Source organism: Necator americanus, chromosome IV (genome assembly GCF_031761385.1).
Source record: "Necator americanus strain Aroian chromosome IV, whole genome shotgun sequence".
Lineage (NCBI taxonomy): Eukaryota > Metazoa > Nematoda > Chromadorea > Rhabditida > Ancylostomatidae > Necator > Necator americanus.
This window is the reverse complement of record NC_087374.1, coordinates 30161598-30180985: the sequence shown is the minus strand read 5'-3', so window position 1 is coordinate 30180985 and position 19388 is coordinate 30161598. Positions and strand designations below refer to the sequence as shown.

The following is a 19388-nucleotide window of genomic DNA, read 5'->3' as shown; positions in this document are numbered from 1 at the left end:
GTATATATAGTGTAAACTAAGTACACTCCTCTATTCTTCTGATTTATCTGTTCACCTTAGACAATTTCAAGAAAAAGCTTTGAGCAACTTTGACCCATTCTCTCAACAGCGGAATTACAAGGCGTTTAATGAAAAAGCATTTATTCAAATGTCTTTAATAGAATTATGCTAAGTAGTTGGTATCTAAGAGGAAGTTATCACATTTTTGGGTACTGAGATTACTATCACATATTATGTAGGGTACTCCAGTAAGATCATGCCTTAAGTAGTACACGGAAGCATAGCGAAGGTACAAAACAAAAGAAGTTAGAAACTGCACATTAGAAAACAACGCAGCAAGTAAGAAAAAACATGAGTAACATGAAAAACTAAGAACACAGAAGCATAACTGTAATTATAACAAAAAAAAAAAAACCTCACCCAATTTACAGGTAGCAACGTTGCTCACAATGCACATATTATAAGCTTCGAAGAATTAGAAATAGAAAAGAAAGAAAGAAAGAAAAGAATTAGAAGCTACATTAACCAGAGGCATCGAAAAGACGATCGATACTTGATTCGAGAGACTCTTTCGTGTATTTCAACTGCTTCGAAAAAAACTGCTCTCCACAGTTATCGATCTTTTGAAGCAAAGAAGCATAGGAAGGCATAAGAGCTCTTTTAACATGTTCACAAACGATTGGTCGTAACTTCAAGTCTGCTATACAGTAATCTCGTTGCACCGTAACGGTCTGATCGAATTCACGTGTGAAATTCTGAAATTTCAAAAATGAGGGACAATAACAGTGGGGAAAGAATGATTTAGAGGAAGAATCGGAATCGATAGCTATTAGAAAGAGAACAGAAAAAGAGTAGATCGAGCGAAATAATGTTTATGAAGTATGTCTATTACTTCTTCCTTTTCATTACAATTTGGTTGGCACAGATCTGTTACGTTTCACTTCAATTTTTTTTTAAGTCTTGGATGCATCAAATCTGGAACCTCTGGTCGAAGCATTTTAGACCAACTTTTCGAAAAAAAAATTGCGGATCTATAAGTGCAATATGAAAATGGTAAGCTGGATAAAATCAATAGCGTATCCAAAATACAAAAGCGCATGTGACACGGCTTTGAAACCAAAGGATCAAAAAAATCATACAGTTTAGTCTTGAGTATTATCTATATAGGACGTTTGAAAAGACACAACATTACGCATTTTCCAAATCGATGCACAATCATTTCACGGCTTTTCGAAGGAGGTCAATATATGATGTCGAAACACACTCAAAACAGTATTTACTTCAAAAAAACTAATTGGATCCAATTTTCGTAGTTTTCGCATTTCGTAGAAATGTCGAACGCAATCCTTCAATGGTTCTATAAGCTAGAGCATGTCAACGCTTTTGGGTATATATTATAAATGCTTCACCAAAATCACGCTTTAACTTACCGTCAGCATGTTTTTGATGGTGTTTTTGTCATCGATGACCCGCTGAACCCCTTGAAGTGTTGATACACACGGATTCCAGCTGAAATAGCCAGAATATTCGTCTGAAGCTACCTCGCTCAGGTACTATAAAGAATTTTACAGTTATACCTTCTCATGTAATGATTAATGTACTGCTCGATCTCTGAGTGGTAGAACGACAAGATCTGCGTATTTTGCTCATTGATTACCGGTAATAAACCATCCTCATCATCTTCCAAAGCCTGAAACACCCACTTTGGAAACCGAAGGGAAAAATAACATGAGGAGCGAGAAAAGTAACCTTTGCTATGTAATTGTAGTTATTCAAGAGAAAGAGGTTAGAGAGAGCTGAATCGTCATAATTTTCACTCTTCTTCTTTAAAGTCGTTCCCAGTGCCGATAAGATACGCGCTAAAGCGAGTTATCTCCTTGAGCAAGCACAGTTGAAAAAAAAGAACAGGTTGGAAAGAGCTGAATGAAGTACCAAAAAGTTTCGGGAGTAGTAGAGCAGAGTTCGTTCCATGAGGGGCAGTCATCATCAACAACTGTTGCGTAACTGTATGGCGGTGAACTGTCAACGCTGCCAAGAAATTCACAGTCTAAAACTAGGTGGTACCAAAAAAATGAGGAAAAAAATTCTTCATAGAAGGAAGTAAATCATTTGACTTAGCTATACACTAATTACGAACCGTGTTCCATACCAAAATGTTTAAAACGTGGAATAATATATTTGTTCTTAAAGAAATAATTGAGGAAAAAAACTGGAAGAATGTCATCAGAAAACAATGTTTAACATTTGAGCGTTGAAATGTTTGAAAAAGAAGTTAACACCTTTCAGAAACACTGACTACATAATCTGAATGGCATTCGCATAGTTCTGCTCGGTTATGAACAGCGAATTTGAAGACAAGAAAAAAAAGAGGAACAAACTAGTGAAAAATAATATTTCAACTAAGAACGTACTCACACTAACGGTAATTGGATGTACGTTTCCATCAACAGGAACGAACTTATTGCTATCGTTCTTTAGCTTCTCTACGAACTCGTTGATATAAGACGAAGCTTTCACTCGTAAAAGTCGCATCAACGCTTCAAAGGGAACATCACCCATGCTATTCTAAAGTTCAGAAAATCAAAAAAGAAATGAAACAAAAGAAAATGGAAGGACAAGTATTTGGACCTACTGTAGCTAGGTTATGAAGACGAGTTTGGTGAGCAGAAAGAAAGCGTAGTAACGGCAAAAGCGGCAGGACACCTTTGTCACTTTCTTGTACTACACGTTGAATGTGTCGAATTACATAACCGAGAGGATTTGCTACGAGCTCTCGAAACACCTAAGAAAAAACTTACGAGAGTAAAATAAATTCCTTCGAAAATCAAGTTACCTGAGCTCGCCGTGTTGTATCTGGAATAGTCTTAACCATGATGGCTTCTTCAACCTCTAGCAGTGCAAGCAAACATCCTGCCATAAGAAGGGCACCTTCCGTTTCTCCACTATCGGAATCCACAACACGTTTTTCTCTTTCACCACGACCTGTCGCTTTTCTGAGCACACTAAACTGAATTCTGAAGCTACTCAAAATGGAGACCAGGAATGGCAGCAGTATTCTTTACTATTCTAGAAGACTATCAAAACATCAAGTGATGTCCTAAGAAATATTTTTTCTTTTACTCCATTGACAACGATAATTCTTCTAGTCAGCAAAAGTAAAGCGCTGATAAGAAACAGTTTTGAACAGGAATAATTTTACAAGGTTCTGCTCGCTGCAAAACTTGTTTAGTAACAACGGTGCCTATATTAAAGGCATCACCCCACAAATCTGAGGTGGTGCAGATTTTAGGTTGAGTATTCGTATACGGGATAGTAGATTATGGAAAGGAGGGCGATTCCATCCATTTCTTCCTAATTGCCGTAAAAAACGGTCCGGAAGATGCGGCGCCGCACAAGGCTGGCGCGCTCCAGTCGAACTCCTTGTAGAAAATAGCGCGCCAGAACGCCCTAAGCCGTATCTTCCGGGCCGTTTTTTACGGCAATTAGGAAGAAATGGACGGGATCACCCTCTCCCCGTAATCTACTATCCCGCATACGAATACTCCACCTGAAATCCGTACCACCTCAGATTTGTGGAGTAATGTCTTTAAACGATGAAGCTGAATAAACAGTGTCTGCTCAAGTGCCCAATCAAAAAGTAGGTTTGAAGGTAAAAATTGACGGAATTAATACAGCGTGTTTCCAGATATACAGCATATTGACTTTGATCAAAATGTTGATCATATTAATGTTAGAACCTTTAAAGTATAATTTTAATCTCCTCTTACAATAAAACTAGATTCGTGGCAAAGATCAAATATCATATATACATGTTAGGGCACAAATTTTGATTCGATTGATTTAAATTGGTAGCAGAAACTGTAAATATTGAAAGAGCAGTGTTTGAAATCCTTATAAAGCCCTCTACTACATGATTCTCTTTCACAATTTTACAATTGTTGCGTAAAATTGCAAGAGTCAGTCTTGCTATGTAAAATTCAGGCGAAATTCTAGTGAGCTCTCTTCCATCTTGTTTTTTTTTTTTTGTTTTATGGCACACCTGCAGGTGTTTCCGATAAGTAAATAAACAAATAAAACGTCATAAGAAAGAGTTCCAATGGAGGAAAATTTCGCAATTTCTCTTTACTTACGGCAAATTCTAATTTCTGGCACGAATCCTGGAGAAGGTGCAAAATAAAAAAGAAGGAAATATAGCAACAAAAGGTGATATTCTCTGACGGTCAAACTTTGCTTCGAATGTTGAAAGTAAGATGTCGTATAGAATACAGTTATGCCACTTGTAATTCTTAAGGAAAAAAGAGTACGAACTTTTTAATCGCTCCTGAACGTGAATGCACCTTCGCATATAACGTGGCATGATGTTGAGCTACAGCGCTGATCGTACGCATCATATTGTCTCCTCTGTAACAATGTCAACAAGTGTGACCGCATGTAATGTAATAAAACATTAAAATTAGAAAATGTCTAAAAAAGTTAGATGTAGCGTTAAAATGTTACCTTATTTTCGCATAGTGTGTAAGAAATCGTGTCCTTTCGCGGTCGAGAAGCCAAACACCAAGTCTAGTCAGAGCGGACATGTCACGAAACGTTTTGATATCTTTTGCACGAGACCCCATTAGTTCTAAAAATAGTATGAAAATCATACATTCAGGAAGCCTTAAAGACAAGCATTGTAGTTCTCCTAGCGGAGCTTTACCAGGTCAATTCACTACATTCCCAACAAACGTTAGCAGAACAGCGGTGAACAGAAACATAGAGTTTTGTTGCGCAAAAAAGAGATGTAAGTCTGTAGCTAAGCAAAACGGATAACCGATGAAAAAAAGAAGAATAAGTGAAACCGAATATGTCTTTTAGAGCTACAGAGACCACTTCATAAACCCTTACATACTGGTTCATTGACAACATTTCACTATTGGGCTAAAATTTCCCACGACTTTAGGCACAGTTTCGTCGACTACCAAAACTTATCGACTTTTGGTAATAACCAAAGAATAGGGTCGAAAAATGCTTCAATGATAAAAAAAGAATCGAAAAAATCCCATAATAAACAAGCATTACAACTTTCGATAGTAGATTTGCATATAAGACAACTGTGAGTAGCTTCAAAAACGGTAGAGTAAAAGGAGAGAGAGAGGGCGAATGAGGAAAAGACAATCTTTCCAGTGACTTATAGTTCACTCAAATCGCTGGCTAACATCGATAATGAAATCATAATTGTTTTTTAGATATTGTGATCAAGGTATATCGGTTACAAAAAAAAGAAAGAAAAAAAGCTAGTCAGGCATACCATATTGATCATCTAAACTCTCAATGACAACCACAGGATCAGCTTGAATTGTATTCTTTTGAACTACCGAACGATATTCAGACTCCAACACAGTATATCCAGTCTCTAGGTTCAGTTTCTGAAACATAAAGATGAATACAAAGGTAGGTTTTCAAAAAAAAAATTGAAAAACAAAATAAGGAAACAGCAGTATAATTGTAAATGAAAGAGAAAAAGCTGCTGTTAACCATGTTCTCTGTTTGGTTATGATAATTCGGATGAGATTCAAAGAATTGGATAGCTTGTTGAAGGCATTCCATATTTTCAAGATATCCCTCCAGATCGTGGCTCGGGTTTCCATCTCTGTATAGAAGAACTCAGAAATAGAAAGAAAGGAATAAGAAGACAAAGCAGACTGGAAAAAGAAAACAAATGCAAAAAGAAATGCAAAAACGACGTACCGAATCGAACTTTCCAGCTCGTTTGTTCGTCCATAAAATTGGATGGTAGTATCTATTGTTTTGATTAGCCGTTGAATATCTGAATACAGAAAAATGACATTGCTCATATCAACCTTCGAAAATGGTCAGATGTCACACATTTTTAAAAACCATAATCATACTACTAGAACAAACTTTTTTGTTTTACTTGAAGTCGTCCGTTCACTTCATGCATTGGTAACACATTTTCCTGAAGTGATGCAAGGCGAGCTTGGAATCTATCGGTAATCGATTCAATAGCCTCACGAAGCTGATCACTTTTCTTGGTGTTTGCTTTAAAATTCTTCAGCCATTCTTCTTCCTGAATTACTGTGCTACCTCGCACAACAAAGAGTTTGTTAAATTTGCGAGTGAAGTTACCGTAGCAAGGAAAAACTAAGAGACTGCAAGTTCCTCTGTGAAAAAAAAAAGAAAAGTCATACCATAACAGAACAGAAAACTGATCAGAATGAAATTTTCGAAATTTTGTGCTTAAAAGTCTCACATCAGCGACTTCAACACAACAAGATAATTCCAATTCCCTCAACCAGATTTTTTTTAAAAATCAAACAAGCTATTTTTTAGCTACCAGTCGCTGGATCTAAAACAAGATTTGCTTCAATAAAACAAACAGACGCACCTGTACTAGTTTCTTGTGAATCACTTCCGCACTCTCGGAACACATCCCGGACACAGGTGAGCGTGCGCCGTCGCTCTAACGATGAACCATCGCTTGCCCAGCTGCCGGAATACCGTAATCACACCACGATGACATCGCAGGAAAAGGTCCCCCATATCCTCGCATAATGTCACTCGTTTTCATTTTAGCAAAAGCGTCAGCAATATTAGTGTAGTATCGAATCCACACATGGGAACAATCTATCATTCCTAATTGTGTCTAGCTGAGCTCGGACGGAATAATTCCCAAAAAAAAGGAAACTTTGGTCTTCGAGAATTTTCTGCTGGCCCGTTTGGTTTTTTCGTTTGGTGATGCATTTACATATTCACTTCTAGTAGAGTGCTTTGGAAGAAAAACCGGTCAAAATCATGAGATTTTCATGCTGGTACATTCCATCATGTTTCTTAGGATTTGACTGAGGAATAGATTAGATGCCTCGCAATGGAACCTTAGCCCAAATTCGCCCTTAGAGAGAAGCCAACCTCGTAACGGTTGGAAAGTGCAGTGTTTTGTGCGTCATCGCTTACATGATGTTATACTTTAAATCAGAATATTTTGACCCGACTATTTATTGGAAATGACGAACATCACACACTCATTCGATTATTGGGACATCTTCAAGACATTAAATTCCCTTAATTTCCCTGGCTTTGCTCCATTCAAACTGGTAGATAGAGTAAGCGGCTGCGATCGAGGCGGGACCTTACTTATCTCTGCAGTCCTACTGCAGAAAAAGAGCAGTACCACTCAATCTCTAAAGTAGTCTTTCATCGTGGAATACATGCGACATGGCGTGAAACTAGTTTAAAACTAACTAGTTTAAAGCGAATAACGAAGCTGACGATGTCGGAATTCCTCATGAAAGAAGACAGGATTCGGGAGAAGATTACGAGTATGCGCGTGTTCACGCTTAATTCTATCTTATCCTCCTGAAAAGCGGTGTAGGAAACGGCTCGCGGACGCAACGCATGCAGGGGTGGCGCTTTGTAAGGTGTCGTCGGAGATTCCCACGCCGTTTTTCAGGACATTTAGAGGGAATTGCGCGGGACCACGGTTATATCGGGGATTTCGTGATACGCTGCTTTTAAAAACTTCATCTTTCTCCCGCATTGATTCCTTTTCCCTGCGCCATCAAAAGACTCTGTAGGCAATGTTACTACACTAGTGTCGAAACGAAATGAAGCATCGCTCAGTTGCGTAAGCGGCTGCGCTCGAAGCGGCGCAGTGGAGCGTAGCGGCCAGTATCAAGGTAGGTGCCCTGGTTTCTCTTTGCTACACTTTGCGATGGTCCCAGCCCGAAATAGGCGAATGTGTACGGCCTTCATAAAGGCTAACCCAACCGCCTTTCATAGGGCCACCAAGTTGCGAATAAAAATCGAAAATGTGTGAATAAAAGTTGTTGCATGCTTAGTGATCGTGGATTGATATGGAATTGTTTTCGGTTCTTGTTTTGATATGATTTAGTTATTTATTTCTCGTGAAGTTGCTCGGAGTAAAACGTAGTTGGAGGTGGCCACTCACTGGCGCCCTTATTTCTGGAAGTAAATAACTCAATCAATCGGGGCCCTAAGAACTAAGCATTAGTTTTAGATGATCTATGACACATTAGCTAAAGTTACTAAGGGAAAAAAGTAAGACAGATCGTCCAGAAGTAAGAGTGCCACTGAGTGGCTCCACAACTACATTTTCTCTCTTGTTTGGAAGATGTGGTAAAGTTAAAACAATAGTAGTTCCAGCTCTGTCTTCCTTTTTCTTAGTAGCTTCAATCTATATGTCGTGAATCCTCTAAGGCTGATGCTTAGGTTTTAGGGCCCCGACTGATTCAGCTACTCAATTGTGCTTCGTAACCTTTATTGCGCTCTGAGTGCAGGTACAGTACTGGCACAATGGAATGAATCATCTCAAATAATCGGACCAAATACAGTAGGAAAGCAGTTCGATTTGGGTGCGTCAAAGTGTCCCCTCCCTCCAGCTACACTTCACCCAGCGAAAGTACTTCGCTTTCTCGAATGTGTGCGACTTTTCAAGCGTGCTATTCATGTTCATTTCATGCTATTTGCCCGAAGTAGTGTCGCACTAAGGACGTGATCATCGTTCACTCTGTGAACGAAGGTTTCAGTAAGTTCTGTTTTGTTTTGCTTTCTGAACCCGATAACTAGCTTTTAGTTTGATTGCTGCAATCATTAGAAGAGCGCTGCATGTTGATGTAGGCAATGAAGATAACCTCTCAGGTATCACAAATCATTCGACTATATTAAGGTATGGTTGCGGTGAGGTTACTTTCAGTTATGCCTCCGACATTCTACTCTATGGAGATTGTTATTGTAATTTGCTTTGCGACGATGACGGATTTCGCTACGTCATCTAATACTACGGCAACAAATAGTGACTCTACCACTATGGAGCCGACAAGCACCGCCTCTTCCACTGGTACGTCGTCGACGAGCAGCACCTCGTCGACCACAATGTCGTCGGTAAGCACCACCTCTTCCACCGGTACGTCGTCGACGAGCACCACCTCGTCCACCAAAACATCGCCGACAAGCACCACCTTGTCCACCGATACGTCGTCGATGAGCCCTACCTCGTCCACCACCACGTCGCCGATGAGCCCTACCTCGTCCACCACCACGTCAATGAACACTACCACGTCTACTGCCTCGTTTTCCACCGTTCTCCCGACCGTCACTACGTTGACAGACACTACCTCGTCCATCGTCATGTCGACAGGCCCAACCTTGCAAACCATCTCGTTAACCAGCACGGCGTTATTCAACACAACACATCAGATATCGGTTACAACAAAAGGCTGGAATGCAACAGCAATCCTCGAACGCTCCGTAACAAATTACAGAGACAATTACGATAAGATTGAGCTGCCGTATGTGCCCCCCTTAAAGATAGAAGAATTACTCAATAAATGTGTTCATCCAAAGTTTCTGCTAAATACAACAGTAAGTACTTTGATTCAGATTTGCGAGAGGTATCCCCGTCATTTTGGGCACGTTTTCAGGTTCCTCCTCCGGTTCCAGGTTCCACCTCCATGTTCGTGCTAAGGCGATGCATGTTTTGGAATTTCACGTCTGAAAAGGACTGTGTTGAACGCAAGAATCGATTTATAGGCGTTATGCTGAGGAATGAAACCGCAGTTGTAATTAGTAATGTAAAGAGGCATTTTCTTCCTTCTTCCGAAGCCATCAAAGAAACTGTGGAGGTATAATTTTCACACTTTAACCAGATCACGCTTTACATTACCTGTCGATCTCGATTTCGAAAAAAAAGAGCTTAGGGCATACACTCTTCAGTTTTTCTTAACTTAGAAGTCAAATAAGAGAAAGTAGTCAGGAAGTTTTCCCCGGCTCGAAGACCAAAGCGTCGGTTCTGTAGGATAACGAATGTGGAAGGAAATTCTCTCAATGTTAAGTAGTTGTAGTCAATGTTGGAGTACGGAATAAAAAAGAGCCGACTTCTTCAAAAGGTGTATCCAGACACTGCAAAAGAACATTCTTGTTGTAATGGAAGGAAAAAGTTTGCCTTCGCACTCCCAAAAAAAAAGATTCATTTACAACTCTACGTTTTATTCGTACTTCTGATCACAATCTGTTGAAGCGTCAGCTACAATGTGATCACGACAACGAGTGGACGTCAAGGACTTCAATGTGGCATAGTAGGAGAGAAATTCGAGGAAAGTTTATGTTCTAGACAGTATAGCAGCAAGATGTGATGACGAAGATGTGTTCAGCAGCGCAACATCCACACAGTTGAATTTCGTGGTCTACATCCAAAAGCTGAAGAAAAAGTCCAGTAGAGATGAACGAGTGGGAGAGTAGTTCGAGAGGACCTCTAGCCGGGTCTCAATGTTGAAGCCGATGAAGTCTTTCTCGAGGTTCTTTCGGACGCAGAAAGCGAATATAATGCGAATACTCAGGTCAAAACGACATGAATCACGTGTTTAGTTGGGGTGCGTTTGCGTTCGCGCTCGGTAAAGGGTTTTCAGTTGGAATCGAGGTGGGACCGTTGCAAACTGCAGCGATGGGTGGTGCCAACAAGGGTTTCACCACGCTCCCAGCCGCTACGCTTCACCGAAGCGCCTCGAGAGAAAAAACGGTTCGAAAGAGCATTTCTGCCTACAAAATCAGTTGCAACGCGCCACCTTTGTGCACGTGCCACGTAAAGATGCGAGCGATCAAAGATCAGTGACTCTTTTTCAGCAGACTATTCAAGTGAAACTAGTGAACATGCTGCTAGGGCGACTGAAACGTGTACCTCGGACGTACCTTTAGAAACCGGGACGGTGTCCACGTTTTTTTTTTACTGCGATCAGGGAAAGATGAGCGAAACCACACTGGGCTTCGCAATAATCTACCCGAACTCTGCGTTTTCGCTATGGGCTTCGCTCCTCCCCAGAATCATGATACGCAGCCTTTAGGTTACCCATGATAAGGGGTTATGGCTGATTTTTTTTTTTGGAATGATTTTATTTATCACATCGATGACCAAGCAATTTTTTGCGTACGTGCCGCATGTTTTTCCGCGTATTTTTTCTTTGCGCGTCCCGTCTGCATCGTCAAACAATGTACCAAAAATAAATAAATAAATAATACCACTGATCTGATAAATCTTTATAAACTGTTTATTGATGGTGTCCCCAAGCTCGGAAAATGTCCTATGCGGCAAAAAAAGTGTCTGACGGCATCGGAACATTGTCATCAATGGGTTATATATACTGGATGGATTATGGATGTATTCATTCTCAGCATGTGAAATAACCCAAAAAGTTGGCCCGGGCGGAACGAAAATCAGGAAAAAATTGATAAAATCGGACTGAATTGCTCCAACTACCTTTGCACCGATTGAGGAATCAATGAGAGATTTCCGCATTTTTTCCTCGGTTTGGAATTCATGGTAAGACAGGCATCATTCGTTCAACATAGATCGACAAAAGGATAACTGGTCTGCGCAGACACGCTACCGTAATCCTCGTCCACGACAGGTCATCACGAAGCAGCAGAGTTTTGTTGTTGCGTTGAACGTGTCACATTAACACGGAGATCACATAGTGGATCGATTTCTATTCTAAATTTCTATGAAATTACTCTATTTTGCTGTTTGTTTCCTATATTTCTCTATTTCTCTACAATTTCTCAGCTTTTCAGTTTTGTAATGTCATTAGAGTGAATGTCTCAGGACAGAAATGTCTTTGCACAGAACGTTGCGACTATAAGGTGAGACGATTTGTCGAATTACTTTGCTTTCATAACCGCTACGCTTACACTGTTGAGAAAGTTAATGGACACCTTAATAATTGTTCGATACACCTCACTCCTTTCTTGATAGTTCCTTTATTTTATTTTCTTATTCGCTCGTAAATACACAATCTGAAAAAGTTACAAGTGTTGCTGCACCGCGGAGCGTAATCCACTTCGCAGTAGTAGAGGACTACGTAGACGAAAAATAAGAGATCATGCCTCAAAATGTGGACAAATCGTATTCATACAGAAGAGAAAGTACTAGATGGAGTATGATAAAATTTTACTTGAGGCAAGGGCTACGATTCTTCTAACCACATCCAGTGGTTCTCCATTTGCTTGTTTCCTTTTAAATTATACCATACCCTTTTAATAAGTTTCGAAATAATTGGGCATCTTTTCGCATTATTTGTGAGTCAAATTTGTCGATCACACCTCAAATTTTGCAATACTTCGAGTGGAAAATGAGTTTACGAACCGTGCATATTCATTAAATTGTGATGATCTTTTTTCTCCCTGTATGGGCCTGAATGAGATATCGGTCGAACTGCAGCTCAGCCTAGTGTTTCCGATCGTCAGTAGAGCCTCTGCAGGACCAACCTATTCTTCGCTATTCCATTTTCAGAAGTATTGCCTGAATTGCCTATCAGCGTTCTGTCACCATATCTTCTTTCATCACCTCAGTCCTTCACTGACCAGATTGGATTTTGCAACTTATGTATCTTCTCCGGCACCCCTCAATGCAACACAAGTCACTGTTCAAGAAGAGTTTAGACTAAGTACCAGACCAAAGAGTTACATAATCATTGACATTATGTTAACACTAGTGTAGCCGTGTAGGGACCACTGTTAGCATTGAGTAGGTGACCATGTGCATCTGAAATGCATCTGAGATCAAAAGCCACAAATGAGAAATCGTGTAATATTGTCAGCTTGTGGATGAACTCAAAAACAAACAGGATCCTGTCAGGGTTTCAGTTGCACATCCAAGTCGTGTCATAGAGGGTCACAGAGGTTTGCCGAGATTATCGCTTGCTCCTTGTCCTGACCTTTGTCGACTATGGGAATGCCGTCGACAGCGTTGAAACGGTGGAAACATCATAGGTGTGCCTAGAAAGTTCAACGAATATGGAAAGCGAAAGCGACTTGAAGCGAGAAAAGAACAGAACGATGAGAGCAGAGTGGGCAGAATTTATGCCCATCAAAGAGGATTCAGATTCACTGGCAGACCTAGAGCTGACAGAGCTGAGCGTCCATCTCTCCGGCTAGACGATTCTTCTAGCGCTCTCTTACGCAGCAGTGGCGTGGGTGGGCACTATTGCCATGCTTAGAAGCTGCGTTCTACTAACTGTGCACTTTGAGATGTCTTCTGAAGTTTACCCGGTACAAACATCACCTAAAATGCCTTTGAAGCTCCAACTTCAAAAGTGTCTTTCCGCCGCAACCCAGCGGAGAATGTATGGAAATCCAAGCATAGGCGAGCCGATCATGTCATTATGAGAGTCGACGACAGATGGAGTAAAAGAACGCTGTAGCGGATCATAGGTATGCTAAAGGTCCTCGGTTGAGAACACCATCGAGTTTGGCCGATGTGTTCGCTGAACGGTTGAGTTAACTGAGAGCTCGAATGGATGCGGTTTGAGGACAACGTCACTCCCAAGACGTAAGTGCATCATGAGTGATGATTTTAAGAGAGAGAGGAAGGACTGAAAAGATGTTGGAACTTGGACGTTCAAATGAAGACATGCCGTCTAAATACCTTTGTAAATTTTATCGTGGACTAGTTGTTTTTGCAGATTTTTGGGCGGCATTTCCACAACTCTCTTCTGGTCTTGGAGACTGCTTTTTAGCGCATATGCTCTTCGTTTTACAGTTTACAGCTGCTGCTTTTGCGACCACTCTGGGAAATCACTGGTTTTTGGATTTTGAAAAAGTATCTCTTTCTTTGTAGATGTCTGCACTGGACCGTCTAACTTTCATCTTTCATTTTTTTCAAGAAAAAGTTCTTTATTTCAAAGATCGAGAAGAATCCGGTCCTTGCTTCTTCATAAGAAAGCTGAAATACTGCTCTAGAAGAACTCGTTCCAGCATCCCTGATATGGTAGCTGTATTACGTAGTTCTCAAAGGTGTTTTTGAAAGGTTTTTTCCTCTTATTCAGAAGAAGTTACAGTGCATAACAAATCGATGAATTGGTAACGATTTTGCGAGTTGAACGAGTCGAAACTGTAGACGATGAATTTCTTGACGAGCTGTTGTACATCCTCCTTGAAAAGTACTAACATTAGAAGAAAAAAGTCTAACTCTGTTCAGCGCCAAGGACAAAATCGACAAAACCTACCTTATTGTCTTTCTTGAGTTCTTTTTGAGCAAGGGAATGACAGGTGCAATGATATATATCCTCTTGGGTGTTCCTTGCCCTCTGCATGTGAATCTTCTCATGTATCCGTGAATAAGATTCGTAGTGCATTGCAGCGCTGCTTCTCACCTTCAAAAGTTCCTCGTTTTGGCAAGTTCTTAATTCTCTACTGCTATTAGTGCTTTTGAGCAACTTATTTCTGTTGAATTTGTTTGTTTCACTTTTTTCAAAGGCAATAACTCTTTTCTGTTTTGAAAAGAACGGGCTAATCTTCAAGCTTCGATCTCCGTCAGTAGATGGAATCCAGGACGTACGCATGTATCGTGGAGAACCTCTTGTAATATCAGAAGCGCTAAGAGACGTCGGTCCACCCGACTTCTGTGAAAACAGGAAACAAAAGAACCTGGACAACCCGCACTTTTACGATAGGGTCAAAACCACATGAAGCATGATGCAGTTGCGTGAGCGACACGAAAAGTGCGATGAAAGTAGGTGTTAGTTTTGAGGATCATGGTGAACCACAGTGAGGGCTGATGTCATCATGGTTTCAGCTTAGATTCCCTACCGCAATCTTCAGAAAATTGCTTGGAAACAAAAATATGTATCATGATACCTTGATCTCCTTGACACCCGTTGATCTTCGAACTGGCCGAGCGGGCGCCAGTAATTCTTCCATTTGTCCCGATCGCGTGCCATAGTAGCCCAGTGGTTCCTCCTTTCACGTGGGACACGAAGAGCATCATAATTTTCTTTGAAGGACTTCGTGAAGAAATCTGATCATCGGGTCGGTGGTCTTCCTGTAGTGCGCTTAATATCGCGGGGAACCCAGTCGCTCACGGCTCTGGTCCAACGGTTGTCGTTAAAGCGCATCACGTGTCCGGCCCACCTTATTTTACTTTCCTTGGCAAACGCGGCGGCGTCTCTAATCTTCGATCGCTGACGTAGGAGAGAACTTCGAATCCCGTCCCACACTTGCGTGAAAAGGGATACTCCTAGCATCACTCTCTCAATTGCGCGTTCAGTGACGCTCACCGCGTTTTGTTCCTGCTTGCGAAGTGCCCAGGTTTAAGCATAGGTCAAAGCATGAAGTACGGTGGTGTTGAAGAGGTGAGCACGGAGCGAGGTGTTCCTCGTCTTCTTCACTACATCCTCGATGCTCTTATACGCTCCTCGTCTCCTCCTGCCCAGCTCGGGGGTCAGGTCGTTCATCATGTTCAGTTCCCGACCCAGATAAACGTAGCTGGCGCCTTCGGATATGTTCGTTCCGTTGAGCGTGAATGGGGCATCTGAGACCCATCCGTTCCGCATGAACATCGTCTTTTGTAGATTCAGCTGAAGACCGATGCATCCGCATGTTTCGTCGAATTCGGTCAGCATTCGTTCCGCTTTGCTGATGCTAGGTGTTACCAGTACGATGTCATCAGCAAAGCGCAAATGGTGTAGCTGCCGACCGTCAACCTTCACTCCCATGTCGTCCCTTTCCAACTTTCGCATTGCGTTCTCGAGGGTGGCTGTGAATATTTTGGGTGAAATTGTATCACCCTGTCGGACCCCCCTCTTCACGTCAATGATGACATTCTCGTAGAATGACGAAATTCCGGTCGTGAAGTTACTGTACAACTCTCGAAGTACCTTTATGTACTGAGTAGGGACGCCTTGGTATATGTATCATGATAGTGCAAGGGAATCTTTTGCTAATCTGCTTGAAAACAGCATACCTTTACAATTTGCAGTATTGGGATCTCTCTACGAATAGATCACTTCAGAGGGTCAGTTCACGAGTATAGTGGGGTCAGAATGTTTAGTCCCTCTAATTATATAAAAACACAATGTGGAGAAAGGACTTCTCACACCGAATCCTCTTACAAAGCTCGTAACAAGGTGCGTCCACGAGTGAGCGAGCTGCTGACGCTGTCTCTCCTGCACGCCGGAGTGGTGGCGCGTACGTCTGCGCTTGCAAACACTACTATGAGCCACACTGTGTTTCTTAGAGTAAAGGCTTTTTCCGATGTTGTTTTCTGGATAGTTAAAGGAACAGAGCGTGACTGCGCTCATACTCGTCTCTAGCTGCATATTTCGACTTTCTTTTTTCAAGTAGAATATTTTTTAGGGTTCAGACATCCGCAAATTTTTGAAACATTAAAGTATACAAATGTCAAATATTTTAGGATTAGATTTCGATAGTTGATTTTGCAGTTTGAAGCGACGTTGGATAGGAAGTATTTGGAGTCATGTGTGGCAAAAAACCCTACTCTCGGAAGATTTTCTAGTCATGCTATAGGGGACGAGCAAAATTTAGAGCCGGTAAATTTTCTACGATTTCTGAAATAATGTAACACCATATTTCTCTACAAATGAAGCCACACATGTCCGAAAAATATGATTTTTTTGCTCCGTGAATATTTCCACTTCGTATTTGCGGATTTTTTTTTTGATCTCACATTACATTCATATTATTTCGTAGAAGAAAGGTACAGTTTAGTCCTCCATCGATCATCTCAAGTCATTTTGTTACAAATGACCAGAATAAAATTGGTAGAAGCTGAATGCTTAACGCAATTTTTGTAAATGGAAGATCCAGTTGTTCTATTTTGGCCATAAGCCAACGATTCCTAATTCTGTAACTGCCTGAATTTTGCGCTGAGATCGGAATTTTAGTTACAGTCAAATTCCAAGAAAATAATTAGCTGTAATTTAGGCGTCGGAACTTGATTCATGTAGAGGATGTTTTTTGTGATTTTCCAACTTTAGATCGGCCTGTTCATGTTCGTTCTTTCTATCGAATCCAAACAGTATTCCTGAATTTTTGACATTTAAGTTACAAAAAATTATTTCCTCAGAATTTGGTGGCCAATAAAGCTTTCATGGTATCGTAGTACGAAATTGAGGTAGTTCTAGAATTTTGAAAACATAGGCGTGCTTAGCCTATAAAAGTGCAACCTAAAGTTGACTGGTCATCTAATCTTAAAGCTAACGCATTCAAATGTAAAAGTCTCTGTTAATACTGTTAAAATGAGCACTACTGTAATCCCCATGCTGCCTTTATCATTTAGGATCATTCTCTGTAGTTTTAAGCCCAACATTCGTGGAAATTTTCGATTTTCGGTTCTTTCCTATAGCGGATAAAATCGAGAACGTAGTTTGCTGGTACCACATTGGAAATATGGAAGATCACCTCGAAACCCAGTGAAATGAAGTGAAACCCATCAGAAGCACCCGTGGTATCAATGTATCAAATGAAATTAAAAATGGAGTCAGATGTAAAATTACGAAAAAAAAAACACTTAATATCCACGTGAAATGTAATGATATCCACTTTCCGGGGTTTCATCTCGCCTATTCAACTAGTGTTAAAGGCATCACCCCACGAATCTGAGGAGGTGCAGATTTCAGGTGGAGTATTCGTATACAGGATGGGAGACTACGGAGAGGGGGGTGATTCCGTCCATTTCTTCCTAATTGCCGTACAAAACGGCCCGGAAGATACGGCTTCATTCGTTTTGGCGCACCATTTTGTACAAGAGGTTCGATTGGAGCGCGCCAGTCTTGTGCGGCGCCGCATCTTCCGGGCCGTTTTGTACGGCAACTAGCAAGAAATGGACGGAATCACCCCCCTCTCCGTAGTCTCCCATCCTGTATACGAATACTCCACCTGAAATGTGCACCACCTCAGATTCGTGGGGTGATGCCTTTAAGAGTTGTATCGTTGGGTTAACGGAAACCTCAGGCACTCCTGGTACCTCCTTAGAACTCTAGATTTACATGAGGTGCTTTGCAGTTTCGTCATGATAGTTAAAGTCTATATCTCGATTTCTCCTGCTTTTGCAGAGAATCCGAGTACGAAATTTTCTCTTTGAACGCTGGCTTTAAGAAATAATTTTTCCAAAACCACTAACTACAACTAAAATAACAACAAGTAGCAATTAATAAAGATAAACACTAAGTACTATTAAAAACACTAAGTAGAAATTAATTAAGATATCTTTCAGGAGTCTTCACATATGCAAATCTTTCGAAAAGTCCCGGGTGAGTTTCATACATGTAGAAGTTTTAAACGCACCAACTAAATTATTCAGAATAAAAATAAGAGACGAGGACATGTAGTTTAATTACACGAATTAATGTGATTTAGAACGAGAAATGTTCCTAGAGGAATGTAAAATCGGAATTTTGTTACGCAATCATTCTTTACATAATCTATTTTAACTAAAATTCTTTACAGACACAGAATTGTGGGATTACACGTACATACTTTTTGGAGGTAGAACCTGGTTTAATTTGTGACATAAAGATTTCTCATTTTTTTGGAGTGAAGCGTATTGTAGGTGGCGGCAATAAAAGTGCTAAACCTTTCACAAGTGTTGGTATATACAATTCGCGAAGACTACAGAAAATTTATGGTATGAACAACATTGACATCTGTTATGGAATTTTCCTTTATCTCTGTTTCCTTTCTCTTTCTTCATTTTTTTTTCAAGGAAAAAGAACGAAAAAAAAAACTTTAAAGACTGAATAATGTTTAGGCATATCGGAATTCGCATTGTCAACCATTATTGTTCTATGGACCATACTTTGTATGAAGATACTATTTGAATTGTTACATGTGACGTGCGTTGTGTTATTGAATATGGAGGCGGAAGAAGAACAAGAATTGTGAAAAAAGAACAGAAACGACGACAAATTTTTTTGGTAGAAGTCATAACTTTCGTTAAAAATGTTTAATTATTTACAATTTGATGTGTTCTTCTTATTCGATTTATTAATAAAAAGATAAAAAACATAATTTTTTTGGAGGATTCTGAGAACATATGTGAAGACTACAGCGACAGCAGCAGAATCAATCTAATAGAAAATTTGAATATAGTCCAACGATGTTGAAAAGTCGGAACACATGTAGCCTTATGTGAAATTGGCATCGAGAAAAATTGCGATGGCTGTTACCGTTGGTGCAATAATGGATTGTAAAACAGTTTTTCCGTGAAATAATGGTGTGATTAAAAAACAGTAGGAAAGTACATGTAGAAAAGAAGAATTGTTGTAGAAAATCAACAAAAATTTCTGATTGCCAGAGAATAAGGTAGAGGTTTTTTCTCGCATGAATAAGTCAGAGGACCATCTCCTAATGGAGAGGGATATCACATCAAAATGAAGATAAAGATGTCATCATGCAACAATGATGATGCTCTTGCATAAAATTGGGGTTTTGCTGGTGACTTTTTAAATACGGTATTACCACAGGTGTAGGTGTAGTCGAGTGAAAGCTCATTGTAGTTACGTAAGCGGCTGGGCTCAAAGCGGCGTGATCAAGCTACCAGTTGGGATTGAGGTAGTACTATCACGAAGTGCAGGTGGATCGAC

The 19388-nt window shown here is 40.4% G+C and overlaps 2 protein-coding genes across 3 annotated transcripts; one reads left to right on the top strand and one right to left on the bottom strand.

The window, feature by feature from the left end:
• Positions 1 to 521: 521 nt before the first annotated feature.
• RB195_003225 (uncharacterized protein) lies at positions 522 to 6430 on the bottom strand (the record flags this gene model as incomplete). Its single annotated transcript, XM_064200791.1, has 15 exons — positions 522 to 755; positions 1431 to 1509; positions 1578 to 1690; positions 1750 to 1859; positions 1933 to 2047; positions 2416 to 2565; positions 2633 to 2782; positions 2834 to 3002; positions 4309 to 4401; positions 4498 to 4621; positions 5288 to 5405; positions 5515 to 5629; positions 5728 to 5806; positions 5902 to 6067; positions 6386 to 6430. 15 exons carry the CDS (start codon positions 6428 to 6430, stop codon positions 522 to 524), a joined length of 1860 nt encoding a protein of 619 aa, XP_064056672.1.
• Positions 6431 to 7267: 837 nt separating this feature from the next.
• RB195_003224 (uncharacterized protein) lies at positions 7268 to 18687 on the top strand (the record flags this gene model as incomplete). Of its 2 annotated transcripts, XM_064200790.1 has the most annotated exons (12): positions 7268 to 7316; positions 8506 to 8542; positions 8591 to 8655; positions 8711 to 9378; positions 9438 to 9486; positions 9547 to 9638; positions 11581 to 11649; positions 16227 to 16334; positions 18020 to 18056; positions 18253 to 18291; positions 18356 to 18430; positions 18554 to 18687. In XM_064200790.1, the coding sequence occupies 12 exons, from the start codon at positions 7268 to 7270 to the stop codon at positions 18685 to 18687; spliced, it is 1422 nt and encodes a 473-aa protein (XP_064056670.1). The 2 variants fall into 2 exon arrangements, with proteins under 2 accessions (XP_064056670.1, XP_064056671.1); XM_064200789.1 differs by lacking the exons at positions 7268 to 7316; positions 8506 to 8542; positions 8591 to 8655 and having other exon boundaries at positions 8713 to 9378; positions 9438 to 9638.
• Positions 18688 to 19388: the final 701 nt, after the last annotated feature.